The sequence below is a fragment of the Heteronotia binoei genome, chromosome 2 (genome assembly GCF_032191835.1).
Source record: "Heteronotia binoei isolate CCM8104 ecotype False Entrance Well chromosome 2, APGP_CSIRO_Hbin_v1, whole genome shotgun sequence".
NCBI lineage: Eukaryota > Metazoa > Chordata > Lepidosauria > Squamata > Gekkonidae > Heteronotia > Heteronotia binoei.
Window position 1 is genome coordinate 24,258,783 of NC_083224.1, and position 16,406 is coordinate 24,275,188.

Genomic DNA, 16,406 nt, shown 5'->3' on the forward strand with positions numbered 1-16,406 from the left:
GTGCTAGACGAAAACTTACCTGTTTGATCAGGCTGTCAGTTTTGCTGAGCTGACCATAGGGGAGTGGGTAGTTAATTAATTACCCAGACACAGAGAAGTGGGTAGTTAATTAATTACCCAGACACAGAATTAATTACTCCCCTAATTACACAGACACAGAGAAGTTGCTTTTTCTTCTCTCAGATGCTGATTCATTTGTTTCCAATAGAATGTCACTCTTTGCTTTAGCAGCCAAGAAAATGTAGGCTAGAGTCACATTCAAAGAGGGCAATGTTTTTATTTGATCAGTGCTTTTTGGTTAGTTTTGATGCAGATATTTGTAATTATATTATATGTGTCAGATTGTAATGGCCTTTGACCACAGACAACGAACCTTATCATATCAGGAAGTTAGTGGCATTTGTGATTATTGATAGTTTTTTTTATTTTCCCGGGGGTTATAGTATATCAATTCTGTATTTAAAATAAAACCCAGATTTTTATATTACATGAGCTACTCCAGTAGCTTTGGCTTAGAAACTATGGGATACACATTCTATAAATAAACTTACATCTATTTCTTGGCCAGTGTTGTATTTATTAGCAAGTTTTGCTGTGTGAGCAAAGAAAATAAGATCCAGTGGATATTGAGTTGATATTATGTTGGAATCATGGCTAGAGGGTTAGTCTGCATTTTGTACTTGAGTGCTCTGTTAAATTACTTTGGGATTATTTTTTAAAGCTGTAAATAAAATATAGTCCTTAGCCAATATATGTTTGAATAAGTGAGACATTAGGAGCTATACCTCACTATCGGCAAAATCTGAATTTTTTTTACAGGATGGAAAAATCGAAGCTGAAGATTTCACCAGCAGGCTGTACCGGGAACTTAATTCTTCACCTCAACCCTACCTTGTGCCTTTCTTGAAGGTAATGTCTCTTCATTTTCTTTGCAATGGTAGGTCATGCCCTTCTTATTAAGTGCATATCACAAACCACACATATTTAAAATGGTATCTGATTTGAATATTAAAGACAGATTGGCAATGATAATATAAACCTGCATTTTTTTTTTTAAAAAAATAAGATTTTAGAGGAATTCTTACGACTATCAGTCAGGGAGCTTAGCTGGGAATCTGGCATAATCTGTGCTCAATCGCATATTTTGTAAGACGTTAGCAGCGATTTGTAGTGTACATACGTTCATTTTCCATAATCTTCCCCCCCCCCCTTTTTTAAAAAAGGGCATATGTCTGAGGAGAGATTCTAAGGATTTCATTAGACCTCAGAAGCTAAGCAGGGTCAACCCCGACTGGTACTTAGATGGGAGACCACTAAGGAATCCCAGGGCCACTATGCAGAGCCAGGCAATGGCCACCCACCTCTGTTAGTCTCTTGCCTTGAAAACCCTATGAGGTTTTGCTCAGAAATGGAAGCTCCAAGAACTACCCATGAAACAGGAACCGATCAGGAAAATACTGGAAGCAGCAAAGATGGACTGTTGATCACTAGTGCTTGCTGGGAAATCCAAGAAAGAAGCAAGAGAATACTGGGAGAAGTTCTATGTATGGCTAGACACTTAAATTGTTTTGGTGTGAACTGTGGTTAATATTCTTCAATTTATATGGTTGAAATACATGCTAATTTGATAACCTAAATGGGAACTTACAATATAATTCTGTATGATTATTGCGGTGAGAGGCTAAACGTGTAACAGTACGATGAAATTTTCTTTTATTTGAATTCTACAGCGACATGCAGAATGTATTTTAGTTTTCTATATAGATGTATTATTACTTTTCTATTTCCATTTCCCCTTTTCTTCTTGAAAATAAAAATTTCATATCCAAGAAAACCCTATGAGGTTTGCTGTGAGTCAACCGTGACTTGACAGCAGTTTCCACTACCAAAACAAAAGAAAGAACCAAAAGGAATAAAACAGTTTAATTGTCTATCAGTAAGCCCCGTGGCGCAGAGTGGTAAAGCTGCAGTACTGCAGTCCTAAGCTCTGCTCACGACCTGAATTCGATCCCGGCAGAAGCTGGGTTCAGGTAGCCAGCTCGAGGTTGACTCATCCTTTCATCTTTCCGAGGTTGGTAAAATGAGTACCCAGCTTGCTGGGGGGAAAGTGTAGATGACTGGGAAAGGCAATGGCAAACCACCCCGTAAAAAGTCTGTCATGATAATGTGAAAGCAACGTCACCTCAGAATTGGAAACAACTGGTGCTTGCACAGGGGGACTACCTTTAGCTTTCTAAGCTTCCTGGAAAGAAAACACCCACTGTCACTACGAGCCACCCAAGTCAATTGAGAGCCCTCTTAAAAACAATAACTGTACAAGCTTTCCTAAAGCTGTCAATGTGGTCAAATCTCATGCCTCTATTGGCAAGCCGGGCAGATAGAGCTCGTTAATGTAACACCTACCACCTGGAGGACTCACTGCCGGCGTCCTGGCTTACTGGGCCATGGCAGATGACCCCCAGGTGAAAGGGTGGAGCCAGTACCGCGCACACTGCGCTTCACCTAAAAAATTCCTCTGCGCAGGCCTGAAGGGCATATCCACACACACAACCCACAACGCATCAAGTCCTGCAGCGATAGGCAAGGGGCGAAACGGCAGGTGGAAGGTGCCACTGGAAGCCGCAGTCCCGATCCTGCATGTAGGCGGTTCAGGATATTGGTCGCCTGATGCTAACCCGGAGACGAAAGCATCTTTCGGCAGCACCCTGAACGACCAAGCAGCCTTATCTAGGGACAGCACTGCTTGCTCCACACGGAGAGGGGCCTAGAAAAGGTGGCCTAAACAAAGCTCGTCTCCCCCACCCCAGTTGGCTAGCCGCGGTCAACGGGCATCCTTACTTGCGGTCGAAAAATAACAACAAAGAAAAGGCATGCACCTGCCTCACAAAGTGTGCAAAGACTAAAGCTTGCGTGTTGGAACATCAGAACCATGCTTGACACAGTAGGCAGTGGTCGCCCTGAACGACGCTCTGCTCTAGTTGCCCACGAACTTCTCAGGTTGAATATCGACATAGCAGCTCTCAGTGAGGTCCGTTTCCCTGAGGAAGGTAGTCTTCAAGAACACGGTGCTGGCTATACCCTCTACTGGTCGGGTAAGTCAAAGGCTGAGAGCCGCCTTTCTGGCGTTGGCTTCATGGTCAGGAACTCCATTGCCTCCAAACTCGAAAACCTTCCAACAGGTCACTCAGATCGCATCATGTCCATGCGCCTCCCACTTCAAAACAAGCAGCATGCAACACTCTTCAGTGTGTATGCCCCAACCCTTCAAGCAGATCCTGCAGAAAAGAACAAGTTCTATGCTGATCTACGCAACCTCGTACGGAAGACCCCTACAGAGGACAAGGTGATCATCCTTGGCGACTTCAATGCCAGAGTAGGTAAAGACTCGGAAGCCTGGAAAGGAGTACTTGGCAAACACGGCATTGGCAACTGCAATGACAACGGGCGCCTCCTGCTAGAATTCTGCATGGAGCACCAGCTCACCATCACCAACACTATCTTCCAGCAGAAGAACAGTCTGAAGACAACCTGGATGCACCCACGGTCCAAGCATTGGCACCTTATCGACTACATTCTGGTGCGCCAGAGAGACCTTCGAGATGTCTTACACACCCGAGTAATGCCCAGCGCAGAATGTCATACGGATCATCGTCTTGTACGCTGCAATCTCCGTCTTCACTTTAAACCCACACCCAGGAGAGGAGGTATCCCTCGGAGGAAGTTTCAGGTTGGCAGCCTCCAGTCAGCCGAAGTTAAAGCTGCCTTCCAGGCAAAACTCCAGTCAAGAATTGAGGACCTCAGTTGCCCCACAGACCCTTCTCCAGAAGCACTCTGGGAACACCTAAAAACTACCGTCCTGCAGATCTCTGAAGAAGTCCTCGGGTTCTCCACAAGGAAGAACAAGGACTGGTTTGATGAGAACAATCAAGAGATCCAAGAATTACTGGCAAAAAAGAGATCTGCCTACCAAGCACATCTTGCTCAGCCCTCCTGTCCTGGGAAAAAAGCAACCTTTCGCGCTGCATGTAGCAACCTCCAGCGCAAGCTTCGAGACATTCAGAACGAGTGGTGGACCAAGCTTGCAGAGAGAACCCAGCTGTGTGCAGACACTGGTGATTTAAGAGGGTTCTACGAAGCCCTGAAGGCAGTATATGGTCCATCATATCAGGCTCAGAGTCCCTTGCATAGTGCAGACGGCCAAGTGCTCCTCACAGACAAGGCATCCATACTGAACCGGTGGTCGGAGTATTTTCAGGTTCTCTTCAGTGCCAACCGCGTAGTTCAAGATTCAGCAATCCACCTCACCCCACTTCAACCGGTGAAAACAGAGTTGGATGAGATCCCCACCCTAGAAGAGACTGTTAAAGCCATCAAGCAACTGAAAAGTGGCAAGGCAGCAGGAGTTGATGGAATTCCACCAGAGATCTGGAAGCATGGGGGCACAGTACTACATAGCTCACTTCACAAAGTACTTGTCACCTGCTGGGAACAAGGCAAATTACCACAGGACTTTCGTGATGCAATCATCATCACCCTATACAAGAACAAAGGGGAAAAGTCAGACTGCTCCAACTACCGGGGGATAACCCTGCTCTCCATCGCAGGCAAAATCCTTGCCAGAATACTCCTGAACAGACTGGTGCCCACCATTGCAGAAGAACTCCTCCCAGAGAGCCAGTGCGGCTTCAGAGCTAACAGGAGCACCACCGACATGGTATTTGTTCTCAGGCAGCTCCAAGAGAAATGCAGGGAACAAAACAAGGCTCTGTATGTGACTTTTGTCGACCTTACCAAGGCTTTCGATACCGTTAGCAGGAAAGGCCTGTGGCAAATCTTGGAACGTTTAGGATGTCCCCCAAGGTTCCTCAGCATGATCATCCAGCTACAAGAAGACCAACGAGGCCAAGTCAGACACTGCAACGACCTCTCGGAGACCTTCCCAATAGGCACAGGTGTAAAGCAAGGCTGCGTTCTCGCGCCAACTCTCTTTACGATCTTCTTTAGCATGATGCTTCAAAGAGCCGCAGTAGATCTAGATGAGGACGATGGTGTCTACATCCGCTATCGCACCGATGGCAGCCTGTTCAACCTGAGGCGACTAAAGGCCCACTCCAAGACAATGGAAAAACTCATCCGAGAGCTACTGTTTGCTTATGCTGCTGCACTCGTCTCCCACTCGGTATCAGCTCTGCAGCATATGACGTCCTGCTTTGCAGAGGCTGCCAAGCTATTCGGCCTAGAAGTTAGTCTGAAGAAGACAGAAGTTCTCCACCAGCCTGCACCCCAGGAAGATTATCACCCTCCCTGCATCACTGTGGGTGAATCAGTTCTGAAGACAGTCCAGCAGTTCAGCTACCTGGGGTGCATCATCTCCTCAGATGCCAAGATCGACAAGGAGATTGACAACAGGCTGGCAAAGGCAAACCGTGCATTTGGCCGATTGCACAAAAGAGTGTGGAGCAACAAGCATCTGAAAAAAGGCACAAAGATCAATGTTTACAAAGCGGTTGTGATGACAACCCTCATCTATGGCTCCGAATCGTGGGTTTTATACCGTCATCACCTGCGACTCCTTGAGCGCTTTCATCAGCGCTGCCTTCGCACCATCCTCAACATCCACTGGAGTGACTTTGTGACCAACACTGAAGTCCTCAAGCGGGCAGAGGTTACCAGCATCGAGGCACTGCTGTTGAAGACGCAGCTGCGCTGGGCAGGGCATATTTCTAGGATGGAAAACCACCGCCTTCCCAAGATTGCCCTGTATGGCGAACTCTCCACCGGTCATCGAAATAGAGGGGCACCAAAGAAGAGGTACAAGGACTCCTTGAAGAAATCCCTTAGCACCTGTCACATCAACCATCACCAGTGGTCTGACCTAGCCTCAGATCGCAAAGCATGGAGGCACACCATCCACCAGGCTGTCTCTGCCTTTGAGAACGCACGCATAGCTGGTCTTGAGGACAAAAGGAGATTGAGGAAGAATCGCACTGCTACAGCACCAACCCCAAATCAGACTTTTCCCTGCAGCCACTGTGGCCGGACCTGCCTGTCCCGCATTGGTCTTGTCAGCCACCAGCGAGCCTGCAGCAAACGTGGACTATTGCACCCTTCTTAAATCTTCGTTCGCGAAGCCAAGCCGAGAGAGAGAGAGAGAGAGATTGGCAAGCCATTCCACAGAATTGGAGGCTGTAACGGATTGTGGAAGAGTTAATGCCTCAGAGAGCCCAGGCGTTAATCCTTCACAGTCTGTTACAGGGGCCACCACTGAAAAAGCAGGCAGAACTCATCCTGAGCACTCCGGAAGGCAGCACAGCAGGTAGCTGCTGATCAGAGGAGGGGAGGGGATGCTTGGTTTTACATAGCAACAGGTGTTTTTTGTTTGCCAAAGGTATAACTAAAGAAAACAGTTTATCGACCCATTAATTTTCTATATTGATCTGCCTGGGGCAAATAAGCTCCAGCTTTTGCTTGGTGCCTCTGATCTAACCATCACAGTTTCAGCTGTAAAATTTCTTCTGGGAGTGTTCAGATTTAAGAGGCAAGAGGAGGATTTTAAGCAAACGGGGAACGATGTTTTATGTTGTGCCCTTTGCCGATTCTAAATGCTTATTTTGTAAAAAAAAAAGATGATAAAATCTATATTGTTGATGCATTTTGTGTTTCATTGCCATCTGCGTATGACCAAATGGTCTGTGAGCAGTAAATATATATGTGATGATGACAGCAACAGGTAGTCCCCCTGGTCTGTGGATTTTACTCATGAAGGGCTTTAAAGGTCACCAGCACCTCTGATTTGAGCCCAGAAACAAATATCTATCTGGACATTTCGTGAACAGAGATGTTACAGGGGGACCATGTTTACGGAGGCTTGCATTTACGGATCACTTACGCATTCTGTATGTTTCTAGTTCGACTGGGATCAAGGAATTCATGCTTGTTACTGACAAACTGCGTGAACGCTTGCACCACAGCGCTAACACATGTAGCTTCTCTCCTCCCTCCCTGCTTTTCTTTCCACAGCGGAGCTTACCTGCCTTGAGACAGCTGACTCCGGACTCTGCGGCTTTCATTCAGCAAAGCCAGCAGCAGCAGCCCACGACGCAGCCCACGACCACTCTGACAGCTGTGATGCTGAACAGCCCCATTCAGCGCACGGCGGGGAAGACCACTTCCACCGTCACGAGCACCTTGCAGCAGCCGGTCATCAGCCTGACACAGCCAACGCAAGTCGGGGTTGGCAAACAAGGGCAGCCCACGCAGGTGGTACGTCAAGCGGAGACAGGTTGCTTCCAGTTTGGTGTAGCGCTTAAATGTGCGGGCTCTTATCTGGGAGAACCGGGTTTGATTCCCCACTCCTCCACTTGCAGCTGCTGGAATGGCCTTGGGTCAGCCATAGCTTTTGTAGGAGTTGTCCTTGAAAGGGCAGCTGCTGTGAGAACTCTCAGCACCACCTACCTCACAGGGTGTCTGTTGTGTGTGTGGTGGGGGGAAGGTGGAGGAGATTGTGACCGCTCTGAGAATCTGAGTTTCAGAGTATAGGGTGGGATATAAATCCAATATCATCATCATCTTCTTCCTAGCACAGTTGGGTCTTCCTAGAGCTTTGCTAGTAATTGGTGTAATTGAGTATCAATTGAGTATCAAAAACTGGCACCTCCCTGATATTAAAATTCATATTGAAGGCCCATGCGCTTGTTATTCACCAGCAAATACCCCTTTCCCCCAACAGCCGCATAAAGTGGAAAGTTACTAAACTTTCATTTTAAACAGACTTCACCCACTACCAATACTAGGGCTTTGTTATAATGAAAAAAGGAACTTTGCATGCAGCATAAATGAGAAGATGATGTTTCCTCAGGGTTGTATAAAACGGGTCGTAAGCAGTGTTCCATCTAAGCTGCAGAGTCTTGTGAGCAAAAATTCTACTTCGTGAGCTACTGGCATTAAAGTTGTGAGCTCCTGCATAAATTAGTGTGTTCTGGAGTCATCCTTCCTGAGCTAAGACAAAAATGTGTGAGCTGGAGACAAAAAATCTGCGAGTTAGCTCACACTAATTCACCTTCGAGGGAACACTGGTCATAAGCCCAGTGTTTGCAGGAAAATAAAATGCTCACTCCACATTAGACTAGGCCAAGCCAGGCTGATCTTGTCAGATCTTGGAAGCTAAGCAGGGTTGGTCCTGGTTACCCCCTGGATGGGAGACAACCAAGGAAGTCCAGGATCCCTGTGCAGAGGCAGGCAAAAGCAAATCACCGCTGAGCATCTCTTTCCTTGAAAATGCTACAGGTAGTCATAAAGTTGGCTTTGACTTTACAGCACACCATCCAGGGTGGAATTCTAGCAGCAGCTCCTTTGCATATTAGGCCATACACCCCTGATGTAGCCAACACATGGAATTCACTGCCACAGGAAGTGGCGGCGGCTGTAAGCATAGACAGCTTCAAGAGAGGACTGGATAGACGTATGGAGCAGAGGTCCATCAATGACTATTAGCCACAACATATTGCTGGAACTTAGAACTTTCTGTCTGGGGCAATGATGCTCTGTATTCTTGGTGCTTGGGTGGGTCAACAGTGGAAGGGCTTCTAGTGTTGTGGCCGTACTGATGGACCTCCTGATGGCACCTGGGTTTTTTTGGCCACTGTGTGACACGGAGTGTTGGACTGGATGGGCCCGTTGGCTTGATCCAACATGACTTCTCTTAGGTTCTTAAGTTCAATCCTCCAAGAGCTTACAGAAAAGAACCTTGTAAGGATTGGCTACATCAGGGGTGTGTGGCCTAATATGCAAAGGAGCTCCTACTAGAATTCCACCCCTGGTTGTTATAATAACCCCTTCAAATATGTTACTGCTGAATCCACTGTTATATTAGCCAGAGGGGTCTTACAGAAGAATCAAATGTTTGAAGCGCTTCAGAAGCAAAATGAATGAGTGGCCGTTCTTAGCAAGTCAGCTGTTTGCAAAGAATGTTTGTCTGAGCGACGCTGCTCTATTGGACCTCAAGCCTTGCAGGACCTTGCTCAGTTCTGCAAGGCCTGTAAAACAGTCCTATTTCGACTTGCCTTTAGCTGTATTATAGTATAAGTAGATGCCCAACATCGCTGAACTTAATGAAATCAACACTAGCACCAAAGTCGTTTTAAACACTAGCACCAAAATCGTTTTAAACTGTTTTAAAATGATCTAATTGGTATTAATTAATTGTTAAAACTTTAATTGTTTATTTACTGTTTTATTGTTTTAGTTTGACTGTTGTGAGCCGCCCTGAGCCTGCTTCGGCAGGGAGGGCAGGATATAAATCTGAGAAATAAATAAAAATTGGGTTCTCACCTGCTTCAGCAGCATTAATTTCTCCTCTCCCCCCTGAATTTTTCAGGTCATCCAGCAGTCTCAAAAACCGGGCACGTTGATTAGGCCTCCGCAAGTGACGTTGACACAGACCCCAATGGTGGCCTTGCGACCACCGCACAACCGTATTATGCTTACCGCTCCTCAGCAAATTCAGCTGAACCCGCTTCAGACAGGTAAGACAGAACGCATTCTCTTTAGGGTGATGGAATTGGTTCTGGGTAGATCCAGGTGGGCCACCATGGTGGTCTGAAGCAGTAGAACATGGAGCCGATCTGGTACGGCGACGAAGAGGGCGCCGGGGGGCGATGTTGTCGATGGCGGCGGAGAACCGGGAATACCAGTCCTCCACTAGCTCATCTAATGACCCACCAGGGGGGAATCGGATCCCGCAGAGCTTCTTGAAGCCACTCTGGGTCCAATTGGCTCTGCGGGCAAGCATAAATTTGCCCTTTGCCTAAACAGGAGGAAGGCTGCAAGTCAAATTGGACGTTCAGGGCATAATGATCTGACTATTGGAACTGGAACGACAGATATCAGATCAGATGCTATCCCTGCCCCAAAAACCAAGTCCAGCGTGTGCCCAGCCTGGTGTGTGGAGGTCGATATAATCTGGCTGAGTCCCTGTGTCTCCATGGAAGACACTAGGTCTTGTGCCTGTATGGACGCCACATCATCAGCATGGACGTTGAAATCCCCCAGGACCATTAACCATATAACCAGAATCCCTGACCCAGACATAATCCTCCCCACACAGTGTTATCGGACCCAGCTGGTCCAACTAACATGTACCCCGCAATAATCTAATCTATTCTATTCACTCTACAGATCCCTAATTAAACTAAACTAAACTCAACAATTAAATTGATCCCAACTACCAATTTACTACTTAGTCAATTAATTGCAAAGACTAATCCCTTACCCTCCCCTAAACCCTCATAACCCCATAAATTAATCACCCCCAATTAATTAGCAACCCAAATTTAAATATTGTAGCATTTAAATGCTTCAGTTGAATAATCTAATACCGCTTGCAGCTGCTGGAATGGCCTTGGGTCAGCCATAGCTCTCAGAGAGGTTGTCCTTGAAAGGGCAGCTGCTGTGAGAGCCCTCTCAGCCCCACCCACCTCACAGGGTGTCTGTTGTGGGGGGAGAAGATATAGGAGACTGTAAGCCGCTCTGAGTCTCTGATTCAGAGAGAAGGGCAGGGCATAAATCTGCAGTCGTTTTCTTCTTCTCCTCGTCTGAAGAAGTATGCCTGTATACGAAAACCTACATACTGAATAAAACTTTGTTGATCTTAAAGGTGCAACTTGCATTCTCTTTATTGATGGGATTTGTTCTGCTTAGAGCAAGGCCCCACCTAGTGCTCAGTCCTAAAATTGCACTTGGGAAATAGCAGCCGTTAGCGAGGGCTCCCCTGACAGTCCCTGATCGATTCACGAGCAGGACATTTGTGGCTAAGTTCACAAAAGATGCAGCATCTTCACAGAAAACGTGTTGCTAATGGGAGGAAACAACAAAGAAACAAAGTGGCTGCAAAGTACAAGAGTACAATAAACAAACTTGTCCTTAACGTATCTGTCGACTTCCTGGTACACGTTTCACATCACAATGCTTTCTCATAGAGCCAGTCCTGTTCTAAATTTTTAAACAAGATTTTTTTTTTATAGTGGAAAAATATTCTTGTTTAAAAATTCAGAACAGGACTGGCTCTGTGAGAAAGCATTGTGATGTGAAACGTGTACCAGGAAGTCGACAAACATGTTAAGGACATACCAACCTTTGGAGCCTTCTTTCATGGGGATTTGATTCTTCTACTACGCAAAAGGAAATCAGTTGCCACATGGATTTATGGGCTATTTGTGAACTACTGGCATAGAACCTACCCCTTATGAATTTCATTGTTCACAGGGTGTCTTTGTATTTTGTTTGAAGAAATAGAGTTTGTTTAAATTTACTTGTGCGCAGTTGTTTGTTTATTGTGCTAATGGGAGGAAAGCAGTTTTCTTTTTGAATTGCAGGCGGAATTTTTTTTTTTTTGAAAGAGAGGTTAAAAAATAAAAGAATCCATGCTTGATTCTGATTTGACACTTGACTCAAAATTTGCTTCTAGACCTGTCTTAATTTCCTGTGGAAAAATTAATTATTGAAATTTAACATGCTCGATGCCATCAGTAGAGTTTAAGTCCGATATCAGGAGACTTGGGTTGTGTCGGCTCTGAAAAATATTTACTTGTTTGGTGAGAGGCCAGAATGATTTAAAAATACCTGTGGCAAAGAACAAGAGCCCAGTTGCACCTTAAAGACTAACAGAATTTGCGGCAGGATCATGAGTATTTGTGAGTCACGGCTCACTCCTTTAGAAAGCTCCTCCCCTGCCACAAATTTTTTTTAGTGTTTTTAAGGTGCTGCTTAGGGTCTTGCTCTTTTCTGCTGCTACAGACTGACTAAAAGAGCTCCTCACCTTGACCTAAAGCAGGGGTGTCGAACTCATTTGTTACGAGGGCTGGATCTGACATAATTGAGACCTTGTTGGGCCAGGCCATGTGTGTCATAAAATGTAATGCCAGGTAGCGGGGATACAAACTTTATAAAGGACACAGACAAACACAAAGGATTTTTAAAAGCTTAAATAAAACATGCTTAAAACATTAGCACTTGTTAGTCTTAAAGGTGCTTTCTTTGTATCTTTCCCAATGGTGGAAACGGAGCAAAGGAAGCTCTGGCTCTTTCCTTCCTTCCCCAGGGGACCAGGAAGGGGAGGAGCCTCAGCCAATAGAAGGAAGAGAGTCTTCGCTCAGTAGCTCTGCTGTGAGATTGAGAGAGCCTGGCAAAGCAAGCTATCCCTCCCCCCTTTCTCTCCAAGGGAGGAACCTTAGCCAATGGAGAAAATAGAGGCTTTGCTTTGTAGCTCTTGTGCAAGCTTGGCAAAGCAAGCTGTAATGCAGAAGGAAGCAAGAGAGGGAGAAAAGGAAGCAGATGACAGGCAGTTGTTCAGGGGCCTGATAGGAGCCTTCTGGGGGCCTGATTTGGCCCCTGGGCCACATGTTTGACACCGCTAATTTAAAGGTACCAGGGATATGTAAAAAGATAATGTTCATAAAACGCTATCCATTCTCTTTATTATGAAACAATGGTCTCTTTCTAAAGATAATGTTGTGTGCTCTAATAATTTGTGTGCAGACATCTCAAATTGCTCGACTGCTGAGGTAGACAATGCGTTTGAGGCAGCAGTGTGCGTTTGTGTATCTTCACACTAATCCTTTCCCTTTTAAAATTCCTCCCGCAAAAGCCGATTTCTTCAGTCGGCACAAATTTGTTGCCCTTCTCTCGGTTTTGCGTAGTTTCTGCTGATTCCGCTGCTGTGTTAAGAGTATCAATCTTGTTTTCTTCCCCCCCGCCTCTGTCCCTTGCAGTCCCTGTGGTAAAACAAACAGTATTACCTGGAACCAAAGCTCTTTCTACTCTTTCAACCCAAGCAGCAGCTGCTCAGAAAAATAAACTCAAAGAACCCGGGGGAGGCTCTTTTAGGTAAGGAATCTCCGGTGTGTATTTGTGCTAAAAGACATGACACGGGCAAGAGGGGACCGCTAGAGATAATGCTGACGGATGCTGGCTAGGGATGGCTGTGGAGGATTTGCAGCTCTTTGGCGATAAACAGTCCGGCTTCTTGGCAAGACTGCAGGTTAGCTGATTGGTGGGATCCCTGCTTACTTTGTCAGACAATATGCTTGCAGCTCTGAGTGCCAGTTTGGCGTAGTGGTTAAATGTGTGGTCTCTTATCTGGGAGAACTGGGTTTGATACCCCACTCCTCCACTTGCTGGAATGGCCTTGGGTGTGCCATAGCTCTGGCAGAGGCTGTCCTTGAAAGGGCAGCTGCTGTGAGAGCCCTCTCCGGCCCCACCCACCTCACAGGGTGTCTGTTGTGGGGGAGGAAGGTAAAGGAGATTGTAGGCCGCTCTCTGTCCTTGAAAGGGCAGCTGCTGTGGGAGCCCTCTCAGCCCCACCCACCTCACAGGGTGTCTGTTGTGGGGGAGGGAGGTAAAGGAGATTGGGAGCCGCTCTGGGACTCTGAGGGCGGAATATAAATCCAATGTCGTCGTCTTCTTCCTCTTCCTCCTCCTGCATTCCATGTCCACTCTTTTATACTGGAACCCTTCTCTTTCCATCATTTTCTGTAATCTTCTCCCCCCCCCCCCCCCGCCCCATCAGTAAAATTCTCCTAACTGAAAAAAATCTGGTGCTACAGTCCTGCTAAGCCTGATATATATCTGAACCTTGTTCATTTTCAGTTTGGTTTCTTCCTGTGACACAAATAGTGTATTCTGCCTTTTAGTCCCAACAAGAAAGCATCAATATTCCATAACTGAAACCTTTCTTGCTTACTTTTAAAATTATGATCTTTATCATAAATAACAGCAGCTTTTGATGACTCGGTTGGACTCTGTCTACTTCTCCGCTTCTTCTGTAACCTCAATAAGTTACTGACAATGTTTAATTTAAGCCAGGTTTTGATGATAGCAGTATAGTTAGTAAAGGTAAAGGTAGTCCCCTGTGCAAGCACCAGTCATTTTTTACTCTGGGGTGATGTCGCTTTCACAACATTTTCACGGCAGACTTTTGATGGGGTGGTTTGCCATTGCCTTCCCCAGTCATCTACACTTCCCCCCCAGCAAGCTGGGTAATCATTTTACTGACCTTGGAAGGCTGAATCAACCCTGAGCCAGCTACCTGAACCAGCTTTCGCTGGGATCGAACTCAGGTCGTGAACAGAGGGCTCTGACTGCAGTACTGCAGCTTTACCACTCTGCGCCACGGGGCTCTTCTGGTATAGTTAGTAAACAAACACAAAATTGAACTCCTTGGCTTGGGTTTGCTTCATTTTTGTTGTCTGAAATCCATTTTGCTGCCCCATGAATACAATTTGTGCTTCAGTGCATGTTGATTTTGAATTGGAATTGCCCTCTTACAGGAGTGAGGGGGTGGCTTGCAAACCCAATTCATGAACTCTTGGCTGTCCTTTTGTTTTTAAGTGAAAGATTGATCTTGATTGCAATGATTTTTGTTTGTTTGTTTCTGAAGGGATGATGACGATATTAACGATGTCGCATCGATGGCGGGCGTCAACCTATCAGAAGAGAGTGCGCGTATATTGGCTACCAATTCCGAGTTGGTGGGCACGTTAACTAGATCGTGTAAAGACGAAACCTTTCTTCTCCCAGCACCTTTGCAAAGAAGGATACTAGAAATAGGTAGGCTTCTGACGATTCGTGCAACCTGACACATGCAGATTTTTGTTAAATCTCTCTGTAAACTGCTTAAGCTCTGGACTGCTGGGACCTTACGTGGCAGCAAACTAAAGCTTTCCACCAAACACATACCCAGTGGGAGAGCTGCAGCTGGTGCTTTCTCTCCGACAGCGATCCCCATATGGCACGCCGCTTTCTAGACACAAGCTCATCTCATTCACAAATGGAACTTTTAAGTGTAGAGACAGTCTTGAGGCATACCCCTGGGAAAGCGCATCATGCAGAGCAGCCCTAAAACACAGTGCGAATCAACCAACGCGTGCTTGTCCCTTGATTTCAAATTCCACAGTCCTCCAGTTTGATCACACGAGCCAGCAAATAAGTAGATGATGCCAAATGTGACAGTGGCTCGGCTAGTATGATTACACCCAGGGCTTTTTTTTGTAGAGAAAGCCCAACAGGAACTCATTTGCATATTAGGCCACACCCCCTGATTCCAAGCCCGCCAGAACTGCATTCCTGTGCGTTCCTGCTAAAAAAAAAAGAGCCCTGATTACACCCAGAACTTCTCCTCGGTGGGGAGGGCGGGATATAAATCTAATAAAGAAAGAAAGAAACTTAATCCTGGCATACGTCAGCACGGTTGCACAGGGTATATGAGATAGGTGCAAGTTTTGTCCTTGTGCTCTCTGTGAGGTACTGTAAGAAGTTGCTGCACTTGGCACGCTTTTGTAGTGCACTGACTTGGTGCCTTTTTGTTAGCTCATATAGCATGTATTGTGCAAGCTAAAAAACATAGCGTTTTTTCTTCAAAATATTTGCCATATAGGTACGTACCACTGAGGTCTCCCATTTGGGTGCTGTTTCCTGTTATGGGAGATTACTTCCAGGTTTCTTGCAAAAGCAGCAGCTGTCTGTTTCCAAATGGCAGTTTACTTGACAAATGGTGAGCGATAGTTCCAGCCTCGCAGCTGGAAGATGGGACATTCGATTCAATCCTGGCACGGCCCAGAGCCTTTAAGCGGCCTTTGATGTGTCTAATACCAGCTGATAGTCTCTAGACTGGAACTGTTAGGTGACCTGGATCACTGAGCACAGTTAAGGGTCATGAAGCACGTCTCATACTAAAACTGCAGTAGAGTTAAACATGAACATAATCACTACTATTTAAGTAATACAGTTTGTCCGCTAGAAGAGCAAGATTCAAGTCCAGTAGAGAGCCAGTTTGGTGTAGTGGTTAAGTGTGCGGCTTCTTATCTGGGAGAACTGGGTTTGATTCCCCACTCCTCCACTTGCACCTGCTGGAATGGCCTTGGGTCAGCCATAGCTCTGGCAGAGGTTGTCCTCGAAAGGGCAGCTGCTGTGAGAGCCCTCTCAGCCCCACCCACCTCCCAGGGTGTCTGTTGTGGGGGAGGAAGGTAAAGAAGATTGTGAGCCGCTTTGAGACTCTTCGGAGTGGAGGGCGGGATATAAATCCAATATCTTCTTCTTCAATATCTACTTAAAAGACCAACAAAATTTTCCAAGGTTATAAGCTTTCGCGAGTTAAAGCTCGCTCCATCAGATAGAGCTTTGACTCTGGAGACCTTAACTTTGGAAAGCTTGTTAGTTTCCGGTGAGTAGCCATGTTGGTCTGCAGCAGAAGAGCAAGACTGGAGTCCAGCAGCACCTTACAGAGCAATATTTGCAAGGTATAAGCTTTTGAGAGTCAAAGTGCCAAGAAGATGAAGATGATGATATTGGATTTATATTTTGCCCTTCACTCTGAACCTCAGAGCAGTCACAATCTTTTTTACCTTCCTCCC

At 46.1% G+C, this 16,406-nt stretch overlaps 1 protein-coding gene across 2 annotated transcripts in view; it reads left to right on the forward strand.

Annotated features, from left to right (window-relative positions):
- The window catches only part of TAF4 (TATA-box binding protein associated factor 4), a 142,431-nt gene that overhangs the window by 99,595 nt on the left and 26,430 nt on the right, over positions 1-16,406 (forward strand). For both annotated transcript variants that reach the window (XM_060230690.1, XM_060230689.1), the window contains exons 7-11: positions 820-909; positions 7,021-7,263; positions 9,377-9,524; positions 12,768-12,882; positions 14,435-14,604. In XM_060230690.1, coding sequence (XP_060086673.1) covers positions 820-909; positions 7,021-7,263; positions 9,377-9,524; positions 12,768-12,882; positions 14,435-14,604 — 766 coding nt within the window. The remainder of the gene's footprint in view (positions 1-819; positions 910-7,020; positions 7,264-9,376; positions 9,525-12,767; positions 12,883-14,434; positions 14,605-16,406) is intronic.